At 40.1% G+C, this 22,508-nt stretch overlaps 1 protein-coding gene across 5 annotated transcripts in view; it reads left to right on the top strand.

The window, feature by feature from the left end:
• The window catches only part of HERC2 (HECT and RLD domain containing E3 ubiquitin protein ligase 2), a 120,085-nt gene that overhangs the window by 8,796 nt on the left and 88,781 nt on the right, over positions 1-22,508 (top strand). For all 5 annotated transcript variants that reach the window (XM_075427328.1, XM_075427308.1, XM_075427316.1 and 2 more), the window contains exons 3-4: positions 3,307-3,421; positions 12,884-13,021. In XM_075427328.1, the coding sequence (XP_075283443.1) occupies positions 3,307-3,421; positions 12,884-13,021 (253 nt within the window). The remainder of the gene's footprint in view (positions 1-3,306; positions 3,422-12,883; positions 13,022-22,508) is intronic.

Below are 22,508 nucleotides of genomic sequence, written 5' to 3'. Positions count from 1 at the left end.
GGATGCAGTATTCCAGGTGTGGCCTCACCAGTGCTGAGTAGAAGGGAAGGATCACCTACCTCGACCTGCTGGCAACACTCCTCCTAGTGCAGCCCAGGACACTCATCGACCTTCTTTGCAACAAGGGTGTGTTGCTGGCTCACATTCAACCTGGTGCCCACCAGGACTCCCAGGTTGTTTTCTGCAAAGCTGCTTTCCAGCTTGGTTACCCCCAGCATAGATTGGTACATGGGGTTGTTCCTCCCCACATGCAGGACTTTACACTTGTCCTTGTTGAACTTCACAAGGTTCCTGTCAGCCCATTTCTCGAGCCTGTTGAGGTCCCTCTGGATAGCAGCACGACCCTCTGGCATGTCAGGCACTCTTCCCCGTTTCTGTTGATGAAGTGAAATATTTGCCGTAAGGGAGTTATGAAGCTTCTATTACAGTTGTAGACTTTTGGGATCATAAAAATTGGTGGAATAATTTCTCACTTAAAAAACTCAGCCTTTTCTTTCACTTTTGACTAACATGGTGGCAGTTCACTGTTTCGTATGTCTGCTGAATGTCAAGTAGAGTAATAGTGAACTTGTTATAGTTGAAATTGAGTTGCCCTCAGTTATGACAGATAAATTGGTTGTAAATATAATTATCCTTTCAATTGTTTGCTTTGGTGATTGATACAAAAAAAAGTCCAGTGTTCTTTTACTTTCAGACATGTTTCCTTTTCTACCTCCCCAACACATATACCACTGGCAAAATGTTAACTGCAACCTGAATAAATGCAAAATTGTTTATCTGAAGGCTGCTTATGGTGTAAGCTTCCACATGAGATATTTGGAGAAGGAGGGGGAGCTCTCTCTGACCTATAATCTTGGTGATTGCTCTATCTGTATGCAACATGCCAAGAAAGTGACTTCGATAAGAATTTGAACACCAAACCCAAGGCAGAAGAAATTTTGTTTACTTTTTCAGTTTTTAGTTGTTTGAAAAACTTGGATGAACTTTGTGCCATATGAAGGGATTAGAGGTTAAAGCAGAGGGGACAATTCTTGATTCTACTTTATAGCAATGCTTACAAAAATAGTAAGTTTTCAGAAATAAAACAATGCTGCATTATGAAGACCCTTGAATTCAAAGCCTGTAGTCCTCTAGACTTTAAGCTTAAGGGCAGCTAGAGTAATTTTCCATATGAAGGTTATCTGAGAATGTAAAATAAGATTAATGTAAAGACAGCTGATCAGACAAAAATCGTGATTTTTATTACGCAACCCATCTAGAGAGTTGCCTCACTATTTTTTTTTTTAAGCTTGTATTTTAGTACAGGTTAGTATTTAACAGGTGAATGCTTAAAAAAAAAAATCTTCTATGACATGAGCCAGAAATAGTGAAACAGTTGTGTTTAGCTATTTTTGCAAGAAAAAAATTGTGAAAAATAAATTCCTGAAGTCCCTCACTAAAGTATATGACCACATCTGATGAAGAAGGTAAACATTTCAAAAATAAATGGTGTTCATAGACTGAGAACAATGCCAGAAACTCAGTCAATGGTGAATGGTTGATTATTTTTTTTTCACATTGTTGAAATGCAACTTTACTTCAGATTATTCCAAGTTTTAAAAAATTAAGCCAAATGTAAAGCTTTTAGCAAAATAGAATCTTTACAAAAGCTCTATGTGCTGTATAGCTCTGAAGAATGGGGACTGTACCTTTCTATAAATCATGGTCACAGTGTAATTCTGGTGCTGCACAACTGATAAATTGCAGATAAATTGAATAATGTCTAGCACGCTGTGTGATTCTTTTCCCTCATCACCCTGAAATCAGGAAATAGCAAGTGACAAATATGTACAGTGTGTGAACTCATATTTTATGCTGATAGAAAAACATTTGAAATTATTAATATGTGTTGAAGTGAATTTCTGAAATACGCAATATGAAGTGAAGAAACTGCTATGGTAATTCAGTGTGTTGCAGTGATGTCAAAACATGCAACTTGTCTTTAATTCTTCATCTCAATTGAGATTAGCTAGATTAGCACATGACTTCCCTGCTGGTGGTTGTGACTGTTAAAACCTGTAATCTTTACTCATTGAAATATCTTTAGGAAATAGATGAAAATAAAGTGTAAGTGGACTTGTATGTATGAAGGTAGATATTTTGCGTCAGTTGTGTAAGTAACAGCTTTGTATTACTCCTCAGAACACTTTGGATCTGAATGCTAGTTACATAACACAAAGATGCTTCTGAATAAGCCTATAACAGGGTTTTTTTAATGTCTCCCCTGCACTGCTTTGGTATGCTAAAGGTATTCTGTTTCCCAGTTTCATGTACTCCCCTTCTCCCTTACGCTGTACGGCTACAAATTATAGACTGGTTATTACAGAATTTGCTTGGGGTGTTGACAGCTGTTTTGCAGCATTTTATAAAGCGGAGAACAACGTCAGTAGAAGACAAGTTATCTTGGTCATTAGGATTCTTCAAGGGAGATCCAAATTGATATATCACTAGGAGACTCACGTTACAGCCAGCGCTGTCACGAGCACGTCCAGCCAGCACACTCCTGCCGTGTGTTCTGTCACGATTGTTTGCCCTGGGAGCTGACCTGGGCTGCGGCCCCTTGCCCTTGCCCCAGGTGCAGCTGGCCATGGTCTCCATCGGCTCCAGAATCCGCTTCAGCAGATGATCCCGTGCGTGCATTAACCTGCAGGCGAGGGGATGTGTTGTGGCAGCTGAAAGGAAGAGGGAGGGCTGTGGGAGATGCTTTGCACGGCAGGACCAATTGGAACTGGTTACATACATTTATGAATCTGTGCCTTGATGTCGTGTTCTGGTTGAGTGCCCAGCTCTTCAGCTGCTGATTTGAAGAGGGGGTTGTAGTGACTTTTTTCATGCTTCCCCATTTTGTGACTTCATGCAGCTTGACTTTGTTGGGATAGCTCTTCCTGACAGCAACCAGGACACCCTACCCCACGTCCCCTGGATTATTGCATAATGTCATTTTGAATGTGTGAGTAGGTCTGAGGTGATCAAATCCATGCTTTTGATGAGAGTTTTTCACTGAAGGAAAAAGCATCTTGCTGTATTTGAGCCTATTTAAAAGTTACTGGTTTGAGCTTTAGTCTGAAAATAGCATAGCTAGAGAATCAGATATCCTGAAGATCATTTCAATCCCTGTCATACACACACGCACACTGAAGATACCAGTGAAGTGATACATGTGTTTTCTTTCTTCTGAGGCAAAATATAAAATCTGATGTATTTTAAAGGTTAGCTTGAGCTGGCTTGAGTTGTGTGTAACTACATATAATGTATTATTTTTAACAGCTCGCTTTTACACGAGATGGACTATGTGGCTTGTGGAATGAAATGGTAAAAGATGGAGAGATTGTATATCCTGGAACAGAGTTAATACAAAGTGGTGAACTACCTCCAAGAAAAGGTATGGATTTTTTTAAATTTTTTTTTTAATTTATTCAGTTTTTTTTTTCATCTCGATGATGAAAATGGAATTCAGATTTCATACTGTCACAAAATTTTGGTTTAGCGTCACCTGTCTGCACAAGTTGCAAATGTTCATGTTTTGAATTAAATAGAGTTGAAACTGATTTCTTAGAAGTGTACGGAAAGATGACGTCTTAAGCTTTCAAATGAAGGCTTAAATATGTTCCAGCCTTTTGACATTGAACTTTGTAACTAAGCATGTGTCATCATTTAACCCCAGCTGGCAGCTAAGGATCAGACAGCCACTTGCTGGCCCTGTTGAATATTATTGTTGACACTGGGCAAAAACACAGCTGATCTTATTAGAAGGGCTACTCCAGCAGCTGCTCATGAAATGAGTGGAGGTAGTGTAATATTTTTTTCTTAGGATTTGCTAGTTTTCTATATATTACTAAGAGACATCGTAAACTTGATGCAGTGGAGGGTTATCCCATAGATGAACCATGCGAAACACTTTCTGATTCACTGACAGCTCATGATAGAGGTGTTGTGACGGTTGTGGTATAACATTTCAACATACTCTGCTGTTACGTAGCAGTAAGATAACAAACATCTACAATAACAGAGAAAATATAGTAATTACCTGCTTTACAAGTTGGTGCAACTTTCTCTTTTTGTGCCAGATACTTACACATTGTTTTTAGAATAGTACCTGTGCTTGTCTTTGACAGAAAACTATTCTTCCGATATCTTTGTAGCTAAGTAGCCACAGAGAATTGGGATTTTCGTTAGTTATGGTGCTTTCAGTGATTCTGAAAAAGCTTGTAGAAAGATGTCATAGTGTAATTGGGTTTTGTTTTCAAGGGAATCATTGAAATGTCAGTTAGGAGAATGCAAGCTGTGAGTTCTGATCCAAAATGTAGACAGCCGTATAAAGTAAAAAAAATGAAGTACTAAGCAAGTCAATCATCTGTGACTTCACATGCTCATCCACACTTTGGATGCTTACACTGAATAATGATGTGAAATTTTATTTTAAAATGTTGGGTGTATGTAGGTACACATGACTTGGAAGGCTGTGGGACACTGTTACTTAAAAATACAGAAATTCTAACAATTTACTGTAGAAAATAAGGCACTTATTTTACCTTAAGATGTCAATGATCTAAGCTGAGATGAGGCTTTCAAAAGCTTTCTTATATCCATGTGCTGGATTTTTTTTGTGTTTTTTTTTTATTTTATTTTTTTAAATCAAGGCTGTCACTTGTTCTTTCCAGTCCTGTGTTGTGGTGGGCTGACCTTAGCCAGCTGCCCACCCAGCTGCTTACTCACTCCCCCTCCTCAATGAGACAGAGGGGGATAATAAAATGGAAAAACTCAGGAGTTGAAATAAAGCCAAGGAGATCACTTACCAGTTACTGTCATGGGCAAAACACCCTTGACTTGGGGAAAATTAGTTTAATTTCTTACCAGTTAAGATAGAGTTGGATAGTGAGTAACAAAGATGAAAATTAAAAGCCTTCCACTCGCCCTTCCTTCCCAGGCTTAACTTCACTCCTTTGTTCCTGACTTCTCTATCTGACCCCACAGTGGCACAGGGGGATGGGGAATGGAGGGTGCAGTCAGTCTGTGACAGTTCATCTCTGCTGCTCCTTCTTCCTCACACCTCTGATCCAGCATGGTGTCCTTCCTGCAGGCTGCAGTCCATCACAGACTGCTCCAGCACAGTCCTCTCCATGGGCTGTGGAATACCTACCCCACTGTGGTCCTCTCCTCCCACCTGAGGGACGCGCCTGCTTCACCACGGTGTTGTCCGTGGGCTGCAGAGGAGTATGTGCTCTGGCGCATAGAGCACCTCTTCCTCCTCATTCTGTGACTTTGGTGTTAGTACGCTGTTCCTCATGTCCCGTCCCCCACGCCTGCCTGTCTGTCCCTCTAGCCCTTTGTTACACATGCTCCCTGAGGTGCCGCCATCTTGGCTGAGCGGCTCGGCTGAGCCCTGTGGTGGGTTTCCTGGGACCGCCGTGTCCGACGTGGGGCAGCCACGGCCTTTCCTCCAGAGGCACCCCCTGCCTGAACCGAAACCTGGCCATCTACACCCGATACATGCATAGGGTAGGCTAGGTATAAGTAATGAACAGACGCAGACACACGTTCTGATGTGAGCATTGTGTGAGTCTCTCAACGTTTTACCTCCTTTTGCCAAATTCTGTGATGGGAGGCTTGTTCAATATATTGCAGAAAGAACAGAGTTCTTTTTGTATTTTGCATTGGATGTCCCATGATTTTGAGACTTCTGAAATATCTTGATTTGGCATGGTCTTTAGTTTTGCCTTTATCAATAATGGGATTGATAACTGTAAATGTAACAAATGTAACATGTGGGGGATGTTATCACTTCAGGTGGTCAGAAACAAGTCTTGGTTCTTTGTGAATAATTTGAATGATTGCAAGACAAGGGACTCCTGAATAATCCCTTTAGGCGCCTGGGCCTTGGGAGAACAGGTATGCAAACTACAGAGATAAGGAGACTGCAGGATAATCTGAAGACCCCTGCCGAGAGACGCCAAACAAACATGTGACGGACATTACCATGTATTAATGAGTTCTCGGAAAAGCCATTACTGTGATAAACATTTCTTGGAAATGTAATTAATATGTATGTTAACGTAGCATAAATACCTAGTAACTGTGTCTCTTCGGTGCACACCTTTGGAGGAGCGATCCCCCGTGTGCCCGGCGCCGTAATAAAGAATACCTGCTTAATAGTCTGCCGACTATTGAGTCTTCAATTCCGGCTTTTCACGGCATCAGGATGGAAACGGTGGCACGATGTTCCTGCCTAAAAGTTGCAATAGTCTGCAGAGACTCCACAGAATGTGCTCCTTCATCCGTACTCGCTGCTCTGCAGTCGTTTGGCCTGAACTGCAAGCCTGTGAAACGACCGTGTGTGAGATGACTCGGAATGCCTTGTATTTCGGATTTTGGTTTTGCATCCTCAAAAGTAGCACTGGCTCTACATACACCAGTTTTCTGAAACATTGTGACTTTCTTAAAAATTTAAACCGTGAAGTAGACTTAAATAGCACAAGTATTCTGCCATTTTGTCCCTGTGGAGGGGTGAAGTGTAGGTATTATATAGCACAGATTGCATCTGTTCCTTTTTACAACTGGAGTGTCTATCTTTTACATAGGTGCTGCTAAAACACTGATTTCTTGAAAAGCTATGGTAGTTTAGAAATTTGAATATAGCTTTTTCAAGCTCTTAACTCTTAGGATTCGTGTATGAATTCTCTTTTCACAGAATCACAGAATAGTAGGGGTTGGAAGGGACCACTGTGGGTCATCTAGTCCAACCCTCCTGCCGAAGCAGGGTCGCCTACAGCAGGCTGCACAGGACCTTGTCCAGGTGGGTCTTGAATATCTCCAGAGAAGGAGACTCCACAACCTCCCTGGGCAGCCTGTTCCAGTGCTCCGTCACCCTCAGAGGGAAGAAGTTCTTCCTCACGTTCAGATGGAACTTCCTCTGCCTCAGTTTGTGCCCATTGCCCCTTGTCCTGTCACTGGGCACCACTGAAAAGAGCTTGGCCCCATCCTCCTGACACCCACCCTTGAGATATTTATAAGCATTTATTAGGTCCCCTCGCAGCCTTCTCTTCTTCAGGCTGAACAAGCCCAGCTCCCTCAGCCTCTCCTCATAGGGGAGATGTTCCAGTCCCCTCATCATCCTTGTAGCCCTCTGCTGGACTCTCTGCAGTAGCTCTTCATCTTTCTTGAACTGGGGAGCCCAGAACTGGACAGAGTACTCCAGATGGGGCCTCACCAGGGCAGTGTAGAGGGGAAGGAGAACCTCCCTCGTCCTGCTGGCCACACTCTTCTTGATGCACCCCAGGATTCCATTGGCTTTCTTGGCAGCCAGGGCACACTGCTGGCTCATGGTTAACCTGTCGTCCACCAGGACACCCAGGTCCCTCTCCACAGAGCTGCACTCCAGCAGGTCCGCCCCAAGCCTGTACTGGTGCATGGGGTTGTTCCTCCCCAGGTGCAGGACCCTGCATTTGGCTTTGTTGAACCTCATCAGGTTCCTCTCTGCCCAGCTTTCCAGCCTATCCAGGTCACGCTGAATGGCAACACAGCCTTCTGGTGTGTCTACCACACCTCCCAGTTTGGTGTCGTCAGCAAACTTGCTGAGGGTACATTCTAACTCTTCATCCAGGTCGTTGATGAAGAAGTTAAACAAGGCTGGGCCCAGTACTGACCCCTGGGGGACACCACTAGTTACAGGCCTCAAACTAGACTCAGCGCCGCTGATGACAACCCTCTGAGTTCTGCCATTCAGCCAGTTCTCTATCCACTTCACCGACCACTCATCTAGCCCATACTTCCTGAGCTTCCCTAGGAGGATGTGATGGGAGACAGTGTCAAAAACCTTGCTGAAGTCGAGGTAGACAACATCCACGGCTCTCCCCTCATCTACCCAGCCAGTCATGTCATCGTAGAAAGCTATTAGATTGGTCAGGCATGATTTCCTCTTGGTGAATCCATGCTGACTACTCCTGATAACCTTCTTTTCTTCCACTTGCTTGATGATGGCCTCGTCCTCTTTTATTGAAGTTAGCCTTCATAAGTGTCATTGTGCTGGCCTGCGGGATTGGTAACATATAACCGTCTTGCTTACTAAGCTTGAGGTTTGAGAAGAAAAAGCTAATCAAGGCCATTTTTTGTCATTGTTGATCAGATTGTATATTTGATTCCATTGGGCAGCAGCGAGTCTTGGAACCAGAAAAACTGGTCATCAGTTTTCACCTCTGAACTTGCAGCTCAAATTGAGTTTCATGAAATTAAAATCTAGAGTATTTCAGTCTGTTTAGTTGGTAGTTACTTTTTTTTAGCATAAATGATGTACAAACGTAGTTCAAGAGGCGAGGTAAAAGTACATACCAGTAATGAGGTTTATATAAGAGCGAGAGCTTTAGTGTTAAAAGCAATGTATTTATTCAGATTCTGCTGCTATATGGACTGATTTGGAGATAATGGAGAGAGGTTGCTCTAAATGGTCCTTTCTATTCAGACTGTTTTAAGAAGTTTTGATATATGCTGATCCATTGCAACCCCTTTTTCTTCACTAGTGCTATAGCTCTGTTGACGCTGATGGGGCTGCTCAGAAGAGCCACTTAGTTCTTTCAGGGGCTATCAGCAGTGGGAATAGACTGGAAGAAAGTGCTATTAAGAGAGAAAAGCATTCCTTTTCTCTCTAGGAGGAATATGCTAATAGTGTACTTTTTTCCCACTGCTAGCAAGAACATTTGATTAGGAATAACCTCTTTGTTTTTTCTTCATGGCATTTTCAGAAAATAGTGTTTGATGCATTCAGCAGCATGTATTTGCATGTTTTCAAGTATCATCTGAGGACATAGCAGTGACAGTAGTGATGTCCAAATACAGGTGCACTTGTAGCATGGCGTGTACTTTAAAGATGGTCAGGCTGCCCTCAGGAAATTTGGATCAGATTAATATCTTGTATACTAGAAGGTGTGTATTGAAAATAACAGAAAGTATTAAATAATGTTACTCTTACTAAATTTTTAAGTTAGAAAACTATTACTGTAAATTTTCAAGACATAAGAGTCGACTATGTGCTACACAGGTCTCTGTTTTTTGTGGGTTTTAAGTTCCAGGGCAAAAATAGAAAATCCTCAGCTTCTTGCCTCTGTCCTGCCTGTGGTAAACACTCTGGTCTTCTCTTCTGTTCCCCTTGCCTTGAAAGCTGGACCTGTGTCAGCCTAGTGCTGTTGAATCCACAAACCTCATTCGGTGTTGCACCTGCAACTAGATAATAAAGTCCAAACGCCACAAGCGATTGCAGGGAGGCTGGCAGAAACCAAATCTTTCAAGAATAAGTTTATGTGGGAATTGGTTATGGGTGCTACGTTCAGAGCACATATGTATCACACTGTGCTAGCGAGCAGGCATATAGGCTGGCTCCCGCTTGGGGCCTTCTTTCTTGTGTGTGAAAGAACTTGCTAAAAGTGAGAGGAGCCTCTTTTCCCTCCCTCTTTTCTGCTTCCCCCAGCCCAGCTATATTGGCTGTACCCCGTGGCTCAAGCGTTCAGTACTCAGCTGTGGATTATCTTAGTCCCTTTGCAGGACAGAGGGAAGTCTATAGTCACCCTGTTGGACAGTTTGACTTCGTAAGTGTAAAATGCTTCATTGCATGTTCAATAGATATTTAACAGATAATTGCCAGGGAAGAAACCTTATTTCTGATTGGGATTAGGAGATCAGAATCTTCTGTCATCTGGACTTCTAAACCTGGAAGGCTGTTTAAACATGGTTTCCGAATGGTTTGACATGCATTTTTCCTTCACAAATAAGTATCAGTTGAAGTTTGTGTGTGTGTGTGTGTATATATATATATATATATATATATATATATATATATATATAAAAGAAAAGCTCTTTGAAGGAGAACAAATTATGAGTTTGTATTGCAGCTGAAGTATTGGTAATGGTTGTAAAATACAACCCTTGCCTAAAGCACACTGAGTAACTTTTTTCGTAGGGAATGGCAACATCTGTTGGGAAACTGTTGCAGGCTTTCTTTTTACTGAGGGATTTGTAACTGTTTCAGTTACTTGGCATTTAAGAGCAGCACAAGATCATGCTGTAACAGGTGCTGGAGGCAACTATACACTGTCAGTTATTTTCTTCATTGAATATGAAATATGAGTTCCACCTTTGGCTGTTTCCTTTTTATCCTCTGTTTATACTGGATTAGACTGTTGCTGTGCAAAATAGAGCACATGTGGTGGGCTGCTGTGCTTCTGCTTGGGAGCTAATTTTGAATGGAGGATGGTTGCTTAGGTGGTCGGTTTTGACTGCCTAGGCATATCTACCTCAGCTTGCAGGCTTAAGGTTGTAAACCAAAACATAGTTAAGAGAAAGTTCTTTCTGTTGGTTCCCCCAACGCAATATTCATGCTTCAGGCTGAAGAAGAATAAAGTTAAAACAGGTTGTTAAGCTGCAGCATTTTTTTGCATGCATTGTTTTGAAAGTTGTCCTATTACTTGTTATTTTTTGGCCTGTGCTAGCTTCACTCAAGATTTATTCCTTCCTGCCCTGCTTTCTGAAAAATCTTTGTGGTTCCCTTTTTAAAAATCCCTTTCTTTAAGCATAGCAGAGCTTCCACAGTTAGGATGTCTGTGTTGCTGCTTTCAATCTAGATTGATACCACCTTTGTCCCTTACGGTGCAAGTGGGTTTTTTTTTGCAAGTATGGTGAAAAGTCTTTGTGGAACAATGTGTTTTAATGTGATTTTTAGCTCAACTCTTTCCGATTTCTTCTCTTATTGCTCTCCTTTTTGTTCCTATAGACAATGGAAAAAAAAATCCTTGTGGATTTGACTGTCGAGGTTGTTTTTATACAATACAAAGCTGAAGTTCCATCTTGGGTTGGGACCTATTTGCAGTGAGGAGTTGGGCAAAATGACGAAGTTCATAGCCCTGTGTTGTCATCCTCTGCCAAGGATCTGTTAAAAGTGCAACAAGGTCTCTTACAGCTGCCTGCAAAGAGTAGTGTCTTGGCACAGCACTCTTCTACCTGCTAACTAAAATCCCAGGCCCTGTGGAGTGTGTCTCTAGCTGTGTGGGTGAGTGGAGAAGCAGTGAGATTATGGTGTTACTGTGGGAATATTCTGCAGTACTGGGGCCAAACAGGGTCCTTTGTCACTGGTTTAGCTCTGTAATAGAAACTGTGCCTTTAGTGTGATTTGCTTGTGCCTTTAATAGAAACAGCTAGATTGAGTCACATTTTGGACATGTGTTATCATGCTGATGACTGCTGGACTATTGGCTGTACCTTGGTGTTTGAGAGAAAAGGCTATATCTTCTGTGACTTCCCCTTGCAAGTGGGGTATCCAAACTGCTTTTTCCTGTTCTCAGGTGACTTTTGCTATCCCTTCCTTAGCCCACAATCTTGGCTGCAGCACACATGCTAAGGTTATGTCTCTTTTATTTTTTTTTTGTCTGTCCTCCCTCAGTCTTCATCTGCCACCTCCTGAACACTAGTGTGTGTTACAGGTTGGCTTTAATTTAAAACTTTTATAGTTAAGGCACCTTAAAAAGGTTTATTTTGGGAGGTGCCGTTGTCTACAGCCTAACAGGTTTTTAACAGAGGCAATCACAGATCCTTTTACAACCAGAATAGGCATTCACTTTTTTTTCACGCCCGATGGAAAGAATAGCTGAAAGTTTTCTTACATTGTGATAGGTTAGTTTGTATGTTCTGAGGTAACGAGAGCCTTTGATCTCCAAGTGGGGTCATGGTGAGTCTGAGGCAGGCTGCAATCAGATGTGCTGTGTCTGGCTGTAACTGTAAACCGCTTGCTTGTATGCTGGTACAAATGTGTATGGTTTGGGTGGGAGGAGTGAGGAAGGAAGAAAGACAGAATTCTAATGCTTGTCTGGCATGTTGTGGCCAGGACCTTTGGGAGGGGAATTTCAGTAGACTGGGTTGGCAGGTAGGAATGGAGCAATAGTCATTTTAAAGAGCCTGGTTAAAATGGCTGGAACTGCAATCTTCATGGATAAGTTGCTGATGCTGGGCTTGAGAAATTTTGGGGGATGTTTTTAGAAAAGGAGGTCAGGGTGAGGAAGGCAGTTGCTGGTGTGGCCCTTAATTTTAAGGCAGTCTTGTGCATTGAAGTGGCTGGAGGTATGGATATGGAAATCCGTATCCCTAATGTGGATAAGGAGAGACTTCCAGCTGTCTAGTTCTACTGTGTTTAGAGAATTGGGACTTTCATGCATCCTTTGATTACAGAGACAAGTGACTAATGTCTGTGTTCTGTCTTTAAGAAAGTAATCTCAAAAGGATTGCAAATGCTGTTCTGTTGCTTGGGCAGAAAGTGGTGTTATTATTTGCATTACTTGCTGATAATTAGTAAGATGCTAGATACGTTACAGATGTTGAAATACTGCTGCATAAAATTAGTGTAAATGCCAATATATAGCTCTCCTTGATTTTGAAATTAAGGCAATTGCTATCTTTTTTTTCTGTGTTGGAAATGAAATACGAAAACAAGCAAATACTACAGAAATGTAGATAGTTGGCAGCAAAATCTGACTTAAAGTGCATCCTTTGCGATACTGTGTGTGGCAAATCCTTTGCACATCTTACGTGATGGAACTGATATTAAATATTCATCCTGCCCAGGAGGTTACAGCAGTGATTTCTGGGTTCTAAGGTCACTATTTTATGAAATGTAACATGAGACCTAGCACCTGTGACAGTTAACATGGTGCAATACTACCTCCCCCCACTCGGTAATCCTAATGGTAGACAATATTGCTGCAAATTTGCGGGCTAGGCATTTCAACTTTACGTTTCTAATCTAGAACGGAATTCAACAGGGAAGTAGCTTAACTGGTCTTTCCCTCCCCCCCTTTTTTTTTTCCTTTAGATGACAGCACTGAATGCCAAACTGCACCGAAAAAAGAAGAGCAAAATGACAAAGAAAAGAAAGATGAAGAAGAGACTCCGCTGCCCACTTACAGGGCCAAATCGATTGTTGAGAGTTGGGTGTGGGGCAAACAACCAGGTATTATAGCTGTGTTGGTCATTCTCAGTGAAGCGTTATGTATTCTATATTGATGACTACTTTTGTAGCATCAGGAAGTAATTGGATCAAATGTACTTGCTGGCAGATGCATCTGTTAGGTTAGTGGAATAAGTTGGATAAGAGGTTAAATGTGATTCAAGTTAAACATTTGCTATAATTACTTCCAGATTTAATTAGACTCATGACTTGAAGAGTCAGTTTGCACCTTTGATGCTGCTTGAAGGAATAATAAACTGACTTGGAACAAATGTGGTTATACAGTGAAATGTTATGATGTCTTCAGAATATTTCTTTTCGCTTGCAGACACTAAAAAGAGATTGCTTAGTTTCTGAAGCCTGAGTTTTCTGTGGGTAATAAAGGTTTAATAGGTGATTTTTCTTTTTGATTTCATGGTCTGGTAGATTGAGTGAATCACAGGAGGAAGGTTGAAATGGTTAGTTCAATTAATGATCTGTTCTGACCTTTGCTGACGGTAATATCACCTATGATGGCAGTGGAAAAATGGTTTGTATTTTCACATCTTCATGTATGGCTCTATAAAATACCCATTTTGGTATTGAAGCCAGTGGAAATTTATGGCTGTTTATTACTGCAGAGCAGCAGTTTGTTGTCTAAAATTGTCCACATTTAAAAATAGCAAATCAGAAGAAGCTTCGCTTCAGTAGTTTGTTTTACAGTTCTGGTACTTGATATTGCCTGATTCAGGTGTTGACGTGTACAAACTCTGGACACATCTGTTGCAGCCCTTTTCCTGTCCCCTCACCCAGAAATGCTTGAAGATCCCTGGGAAAAGTATTGTCTCTTTGGTGTCAGAATCCGCATCTGCATAGCCACATTTGCTAGGGAAGCTGTTTGGTTCTGTTGAGCCGTGGGTCAGCTGCCAGTCTGCTGTCCTCTGCTTTGTGCCAGACAGCTTGCTCCCTTTTCTTAAGGACAGGAGGACAGATGGACTTGCTGTCACTCTAGTAGTGGGACAGAACTTTGCAATGTAGGAGGAATGAAAAGAATTGCCACTACGGTAGAAGGGAGAGTGAGAATTGCGTGTGTTGAAGAGATGCAAGCTGAAGGTCACATTAATTTTGTTTTGTATTTTTATTTAGTGTTTGTTGCTGAAGAGTAAAATATAACTATTTTACAAAATGTTAATCTAAATGCCAAGTATCTTATGAATTTTCTCCCAACTGACCAAGGTGTTTGGGACAAGACCTGGCCTTTAAGCTCACCCTCCAATTATGTCTTAAAAATTGAAAAAACAGTTGTTCGGAAAATAAGGGTTGTATGTGCGTTTGGAGTTTTCAGAACGAAACAACTTATACTCTTGTATTTACTTTTAGCGCTGGTATATTTTATGGTTTATTGACGCACATGTAGGTACTTATTCTAGAAACAACTTATGAAGACTTTATCTAATAAATTTGTATTCCTTGGTCTATGTTACCATTTGTGCTTGAAGTTTGTATCATATAGCTGTGACATACAGATCCTTAAACAATACTACAAACACACTTGCAGTTTGTTTATAGAAATGTTACAGGTGGCTCTTTTTCCTGATTGTAGATAATTTTTTGTGTCGTATTTGTCAGAAATATAGCTAACAGCTGCCTTTAGAGCCATCCTAGTTTTTGTGGCTTGGTAATTAATTTTGAAAAAAAGCCCCAAAACCAACAGAGAATGACTTCAGTTTTGATACTGTGTGTTTCTTAAAATGAGGAGAACTTTTTAGCTTTTCTTCTGTCATCCTTCATAAAAATAAAATGAACCTTAGAACATTTGCCTGTCAAAAGCCTGAAGGAACTTTTGGAAAGAGAATTGTTTGTTAAATATATTGCTGCTGATCAAGTGAGTATTAAAGACTTACTATGTTTGCATTTATGTTTTATGTTCATTTACAAGTAAGGTATAATTTGGAGATGTGAGCTTGGAGTTATTTTACAAAAAGTACTGAAGAGGCATTTAAAGTCTGTATTTCAGGTGTATACCCTGAACTATTTCTACTGAGTTTAATGATTTACAGTCTTACATTATGAAAACAGCATCTAGACATTAGACAGTGTGTATCTAAGTTTTAGAAGTGCTGTAATACAGTCTTGCCAGGAAGTGTGGAGGATCATGCTATTGAACTTCAATGGGCTAATCCAGGTCAGTGGGCCTTGTGACATCCCTCCCCCGTCAAGGCGGAGAGATTTTGAGAGCACACTAAAAAAACCCCGTTCATAAAATTTGTTGAGAAGCAGGATGTTTTGTCATGCCATCCCGACCCTCCCCCCCGCCTTTTTGTCATGCTGGCCCAAGTTCGGAGATGCAAAATGCTTTCTCTAGTTCTAATTTGTGCCGAGATCACTACAGAACAAAGAGGTCATAGCTTCTTTGTTTGGAATGGTCTTATTATGCCAAGTACTGGAAAAATGTGTGAGAGAGTAATAAATGAAGAAGTCATTATTTGACTTCAAGGTGTTTTTCCTTCTCTCTTGCATCTTTGCTTTCACCTGTTTCATATTCAGCTCTTAACTGATGGTCAATGTTGAACTGTTCAGGCATCATTTTTGACATGAATGCTTCTATAGAGCATCTTCCTTGTACATTATTCCTACCAGATGGTGTGTTCGTTAACCAGTTCTGATTCTTCCTAAAAATTTTGTTTTACTGCTTTTATCAGTTTTCTTTTCTGAAAGTATTTATTTTTTAGCATCTGACGTGATCGGGAGAGAAGTTTTGGTGTCCATCCCTGGATATGGGGAGAAAGAGGAAACCCTTTGAAGCGGTTGTTCAAAACCTACAGAAAACAGAGCAGTATACAATTTCCTTGGGCTTCTTTTTCTTAGTCATGCTTCAGCTGTGCTTAAGGTTGGCTATAGTGAGTCAAACCAAAGGACATTCTAGTCCAGAGTAAATAGCAGTAGCCAGGGGAATGATTAGGCCTGATTGTCTGTAGCCTATAGATTTTGAGCTGGAGGTGGTGGTACAGGAGAATGTGAATGTTTGTTTGCATTCCACCCAGCCCTTTTATTTTTCTGGAGCATATGTGTGCATGGCGTAACTTAATAGACTTTAGTATTTTTGTTGTTGATTTTTTCCCATGAATTTTTCTAGTACCTTTTGAACATTCAGAACTTTTTGCATCCACAGCTATCTGTAGCAAGGAGCTTTGTCGTTCAACTGTTTATTGCATGAATATTATTTCCTCCGAGTCCTTGACTTGATTTTGGCATCTGTTGGTCTCACCTAATGCTCTGTTGCTCTTATACTGGAAGAGGCAGTGAGCGGTTGTTCCTTGCTCGTCTTCCCCAACACTGGTGGGGTGCAGTTTTTGTGTTTTAAGAATTCTGTCATAATCACCCCAGTTGTATCTTTCCCTCACTGAAGATCTTATTTCATGCAACTTCTTTGCATACAGAAGCTATTCCAAACACTTAGTTCTTTCCTCCGTTTCCCGCCCCCCCCCCCCTATATTTTTATGCCGGGGAAGGTGGGTTGGGAACTGTATGTACTGCTTCAGCTGTGAGTCCCTCATGGGTTTCATGAAGTGGCATAATGATCTCTAGTTTTCGTTCTGTCTGTTTTGATACCCTGTTTTTCCAGCTGCTGTTATACCATGGACCAGTTTCTTAAAGCTACCCTGCTGTCATGCCAGGATCTCAGAATGAGTGGAAGGTTGTCTGAAGCCCCTTTAACAGGGAAAACGGGGATTTTGTTTCCCTTGCTCATCAGTGTGCATCTACTGTTTTATTGCTCATTTACTTAATTGCCTGCATATTTTTGCAGTTGGCTGTCATCTTTACTAGTGTAGCACCAACAGATTTAATGACCTAAGTATTTGTCTCCATTTCTACACAATTTATGCATGTGTTGAACTACAGATTTTACACAGATTTCTGTAGGATTTGCTGTTGTTGTCGCTCTTAAGTGTATGCTGGCTATTTATTTATATTCCGTGACACATCCAATATACATCTCCATCACTGTTAAGGGTTCTAACCTTAACATTTAATATATATCACTATTGAGTGTTTAGAAGTGCCTTCAGTACACTGTATCTTTGTAGTTATAAAATCTGAGACATTTCAGTATTTTCGGTTTGCATCCAAAAGTGCAGTTTTCCCTTAAGATGAATCTTGTTACTTTTTTTGTTGTTGTGTGTTTTCTTTTTTCCCGTTTTTTTTTTTTTTTTTTCCTTAGTTAGGGGAAAAGTACTAGCTAAATCTTTCTCAACACTTAAAATTGTAGAGCCAGCTTGCTTTGACTGTGGGTATAGTTGAATGTTTATTTAATACCACCTGAGGTGAGGTAATTTTCATTTCTTGAAAAGAAATAGAAACAGCTCAACTGATGCAACAACTATGTATGTAAGAAGTTGACTTTAAAAACTGTTAAATAGATTATGATTCAAATTCACTGTAATCTGGTCTCATTTAATGTGTTTAAAACTACCAAATATTGCATACTCACACATAAATTTACTTTAAATTCACCTTAATTGCTCTCTGACTAGGAAATGCTACTTTCTACTTGGAAGTTTTGGTGGGAATGCTGTTCTGTTTCCCTTGTAGGCCAACAAGTAAATGAGGAAATAATCAATGCAAACTTCCTTAAATGGACAAGCAATGTACAGTTGAAGTGGGAATGTGGTTTTCTTGTGTAGTCAGATCTGGTTTACATTAGCAGTGAATTAAACTATTATGCTGGTAAATCAGTGTCAGGACATAGCACTTCTGGAGTTCCCTCATGTGTGAGTGAGAGCTTGTTTACAGACGGTGCTGCATCTTGGTTTTCAGATATTGTTAGTGTAGCTGATTGCACTAAGAAATGCTTTAGAGGCAGTGCCTAAGGGGGCAGGGTAAAATTACCTTTGTGAATTCAGTGAGATATTGTTGAGATAAATGTCACTACCAACAGTGGTCGAATCTTTCTGAGTTTGCTCTGTGAGAGAGAAGGAGACATGCAGAACTTTCATCCTGGAAGGGCTATTAGTTACATCGTTAAATCTAAATTTGTACTCTGTACAAAAGTAATTTAAAGCATTCATGGCATTGAAAAAAATGGTTTTAACTTCCTTTATAGGAACATTTTCTACTTTAATAAAATTCCTTGAGTAATACTTTTTTAAGTTTAAATTTAGAAATGCTGATAAAAGAACGGTTCAGTCAAAGGATGAAATTTTACCTCCTGTTTTATGTTTCTTATTGCAGAACTCCTTCGTCCTTGTTATTTCTTTTATTTTCTTTCCACTTGGAATGGATTTTAACTCACCTCCTTCCCCATGCCCCAGCTTGAAAGCTGTCGTCCAACTTCAAGTATCTGGTTGCTGTTTATGCTGTTAGGGGGTGTGTGCATGTGTGTATATTTTTACACAGACACATAGACACACATGAGACTTGTTGTTTTGTTTTGTGCATGAGTATTTGAGCATCAATTTAAACAAGTTTTATTCACAATATATAAGCACCCAGCCGCATAGTAAGATGCATTCTGAATGTGCATGCAGCTATTCATTATTTCTCCTGCTGAATGCTGATAAGATGAGGTCTGCTGATGGCCGTCTTTTGAGTAGGGGAGCAGACAGAAGGAAGCTAAAAGCTAAACGTCCTTTAGGAATTACATTCTGTGTTGGTATGAAATAATTTTGGGAGCGTATTTCGCTTTGTTTCTGAAGGAAATTATGTGTATGTTACTGCATTTTTGTCTTTCCCTGTAACTTTTGAATCCACTCAGTCTGTGGTTGTGGTTTGCAGGAACATTAGATGCCTGTTAAGCCAAGCAAACTGCATCCTCTGTCTGCTTGTTGTCCAGTGGAAATACCATATAGTGGAAGGGAAAAAAGGAGATGAAATGTAAAAATCTCTAGGAAATTAGATCACGTTAGTTCTGCTGCTAACAGAAATGTGTGCTCATTATAACAGTAGATTCTTGCCAAATTCTGTTTGAAATGTGTTTTTAGGTCTGAAATCTCTCCACACCACAACATCTGTTTGCCTCAGTAAAGCTTGTGACTCCAAGTTCTTGAAACTTTTCAGTTTGATACTGGCATTTTTCATGTCCTTAAATTACCAGTTAGAAGCCTATGGTGTTCTCTACCAGAGCTAATGAAGTAAGTGTTAAAAAACCAGTAGTATGTTTGTTTTCTTTTCTTGAGTTACTATAACAGGAGCAAATATGCCTTTGGACAGGCTTGTTGTCTTAGACTGATGTCAGGTTGGTGTTCTGGCCATGGCTGAGATGGTTTAAGAAGCTAGTGTCTTCAGCTGCATCCCTCCCCAGTTTTGCTGGCGTACCTAAGTAACACGTCACTTCTTAACCCTGTTCTGTCAAATGATCCTGGGTTAAACGCTACCGGTATTTTTCCTTCTCATGCAGAGAACTCCTGGCAGGAGGAACTAAGAAGTGAAGACAAGTAGCTATGTTAGTTGCTGAGGGGAGGGAGGGATGTGATAAATTTTAACAGAAGATGGTAAAACCGTTACCTACCTCTGCTGCAGCCAGAGACATATCTAACTGTAGTTGTTAGTTAACAAGTATTCTGCTAATGACAGCTTGAGAATTTAAACTTGCACGGTATGACTTCCAACTCTTACACTGTAGGTATGGATTAGGTAAATAAAGTGTCTCCCCCCTTCATAAAATACTGCCAAAGCAAAGCATTGCAGGGGATGGTTAGCATCAAGGATTGGCAAAGTGGCATATGAACAGTTTTGTTTAAAGAGTTCACTGTAACCTTCTCACATGAAATTTGACTCGTTACTATTAATAAGCTATTCTCTCATTAGTCTGTTTAGTTCATTGGTAAGAAGTGTTGTTCAGAATTGAGGGTTTACTGAAATCAGTTTCACTGGGTTGATTCCCAGGCATACTTAAATCTTTCTAAAGATGAGCTGAAGTTTTATAAAGATAAATTTACCTATGGAATAAGAGAACATTTAAAGTGAGGAAGTGTAATAGATATATCTCACTTAAAAATAGTGTTACTTTGATTAAATCAAGACAGTCCTTGGTTCAGTTTTGAGATGTCTGAGTTATAGGACTACTATAATGTGTTGAAGCCTTTACTACACTTAGCGTATGAACTTTCTTCTGCGTTCTTGAAGTACTAAAGAAGTATGTGTAAAATATTTGAGTGGAATTATTTAATTTTGGTAGAAAGCCTTCCTAAAACTGTAGCCATTTGAGATAGTGAAGGCGAGGTGAGAAGGGGTAAAGAAAATAATTTTCTTACAACTAAATTCAGTAAACTTGAGTTTATTTTTATGTGGTTTGAATCTTGGTGAGGCTAAATCATATTTTCTGTTAGAAAAAAATATTTTTGCATGCAGTGTTTAAGTATTTAAAACCAGTATATTGTAACTGAACAGTTCTTCATATTACTAGTTTCTGAATATAAGGACTTTGTGATTTTTAGGGCTAGTCACTTGAAAATGGAATTCTTTCCATCCTTTTTTTTTTCATAATAAGTGAGGACAGAATTTTAGTTGATTCCTTTTCTAGCTTTTGTATTGTGTTAATTTGATTTTATTTGTTGACTTCACTGAAAGGAAAGCAAAATCACTTGCTTTTAAAATCCCTTACTTTGGAAAGCGCTATTGTGAGATTTTGTTTTGTGAAACATTGCATTAGTCCATGGCACTACGGATTTTGTATTAAAACAGAATTGAACCTTTGAGGTATTTAAAACCTACAGTAATGTTAACTTTGGTCAAAAGAGCCAGTTGTCCTATCAGATCACTGAGTAGGATGTTGAGTATCTTAGAGTTTACCCTCAGTATGTATTACTAAACCACTAAGAATTAATTTAATAGGTGCTGCTGTGGAACTTTTTTTTTCTGCACAGACACAGTATCGTGCGCGTATACAATGGCCAGCTTTAAAACTGGTACTGCTTCGTGTGCATGCATTGTATGCGCTTCCGCAGGTTTCTGGTTTCTATGCATGCAGCATTCATGCAGTGGTTCGTGTCACCTATCGCATCAGAACGGTTGGGATGCCGTTAACAGCAGTGCTGTGGGTGATTGAAAGTGATTTGAAAGACATGCGGTTGTAGGCTTTTAGGGAAGCTTCCTCCTAAAGTGATTGCTGGAGGATTGTAGGTGGTCTCTGCCTGTCTAAGTGCTTCTTCCCAGTAGTCCCCATGACATATGTTTAAGAAGCATGTTATTTTGAAAAGAAGGGCTTTTTAATCTAATTCTTCAGTTCTCAGAAATAATTTTAGAGGGTATCCACATTTAGATAACTTGCCAGCCAGGAAGGAATGATGAACGCTGTAGCTCTCTGTTACTTTGTAGACTCAGCGTACTGAGTCTGGCAACTAGTGCTTAATTTCTGTAGCACCAAACATAGACTCTCGCTTCCCCAGACGTGAGCGTTAATTGAGGCACCTTGTTTTCTCTTCATTGAGTATTTCTTTACTTTTCCTGTAGATACGTGAGACCATAATGTGGGGAATGAATCTGCAGAATGAAATCAGTTGCCAAAAAGAACAATGTTAAGACAAGCTTCTTTGTGAAGCAGAGAGTATGGTCATTTCTTGTTTCATTGTTGCATCCTGGTGGTATTTAGAGGTTGATAGGGCTTTAGTGTTCAGGAATGGAAGAAAAAAAGTCTGATTTTTATCTCTTCTGATGGTTTTTTTAGACGGATCATGAAACCGGCATGTCAGTATTGACTGTGTTCTGTTAATATACTCTGAAGTGCAGAAGCCATGTGCTGGAAGATGTTTTTTTGTATTTTTGCTTACAAAGGCACATCTGAGATCACAGCATCAGCCTCAAAACACATAGTTTGTATTTTGTAGAAATTTTTACTTTGGTGCTCTGAGTAGTGCTAACAGTTCACAACTGAGATTTTTCCCTTAAAATAGTGGTATTTAATGCAACAAAATTTTAGTTGGATCAACCTGGAGACATACTGGAGCTTCAGACTGGGTATTGATAGAGTCATGCATTAGACCTCTGGAGTAAAATTCTATATGGCCATAATGCTAAGGGATGTTATAAAAGTTGAACCAAGCAAATCAAACATGCCTTTGGCAGGCATCTATTTTATTTATGTGTTACTTCACATTTTGATCTGAAGTAGCTGTATGTATGTGTGTAACTTGTTGATATTTGACTGTGCTGTAGAGTTGTTTGGGGAATTTTGTAGAACTAATGTTAAGGACATTGTGGCTTTTTTTGTTGTCAAGGTATGAATGTGTATAATAGCTGCTATTGCTTTTGTCTGATTTTGTCATTGAAAAAATAAGTTGTTCCTTGTTGTCAGGTGGAAAAGATGTAAATTGCCTCAGGGAAAGGAATCTAACACATTATCAAATGGTGAAATATGAGTAACAATGTTGAAAACAAGCTGGGGTGATGGTTGACAGTAAGCCGTAAGTGACTGCAATGTGATCCGCTGGCAGAGAAGGCCGCTTGAATTCACTGCTGGGTACACAAAGATGCATTGCAGAGTGGGGACAAAACTTTGAGGTACTTTATACAG

This window comes from Opisthocomus hoazin, chromosome 1 (genome assembly GCF_030867145.1).
Source record: "Opisthocomus hoazin isolate bOpiHoa1 chromosome 1, bOpiHoa1.hap1, whole genome shotgun sequence".
NCBI lineage: Eukaryota > Metazoa > Chordata > Aves > Opisthocomiformes > Opisthocomidae > Opisthocomus > Opisthocomus hoazin.
This window is presented reverse-complemented; position numbering and strand designations above follow the sequence as displayed.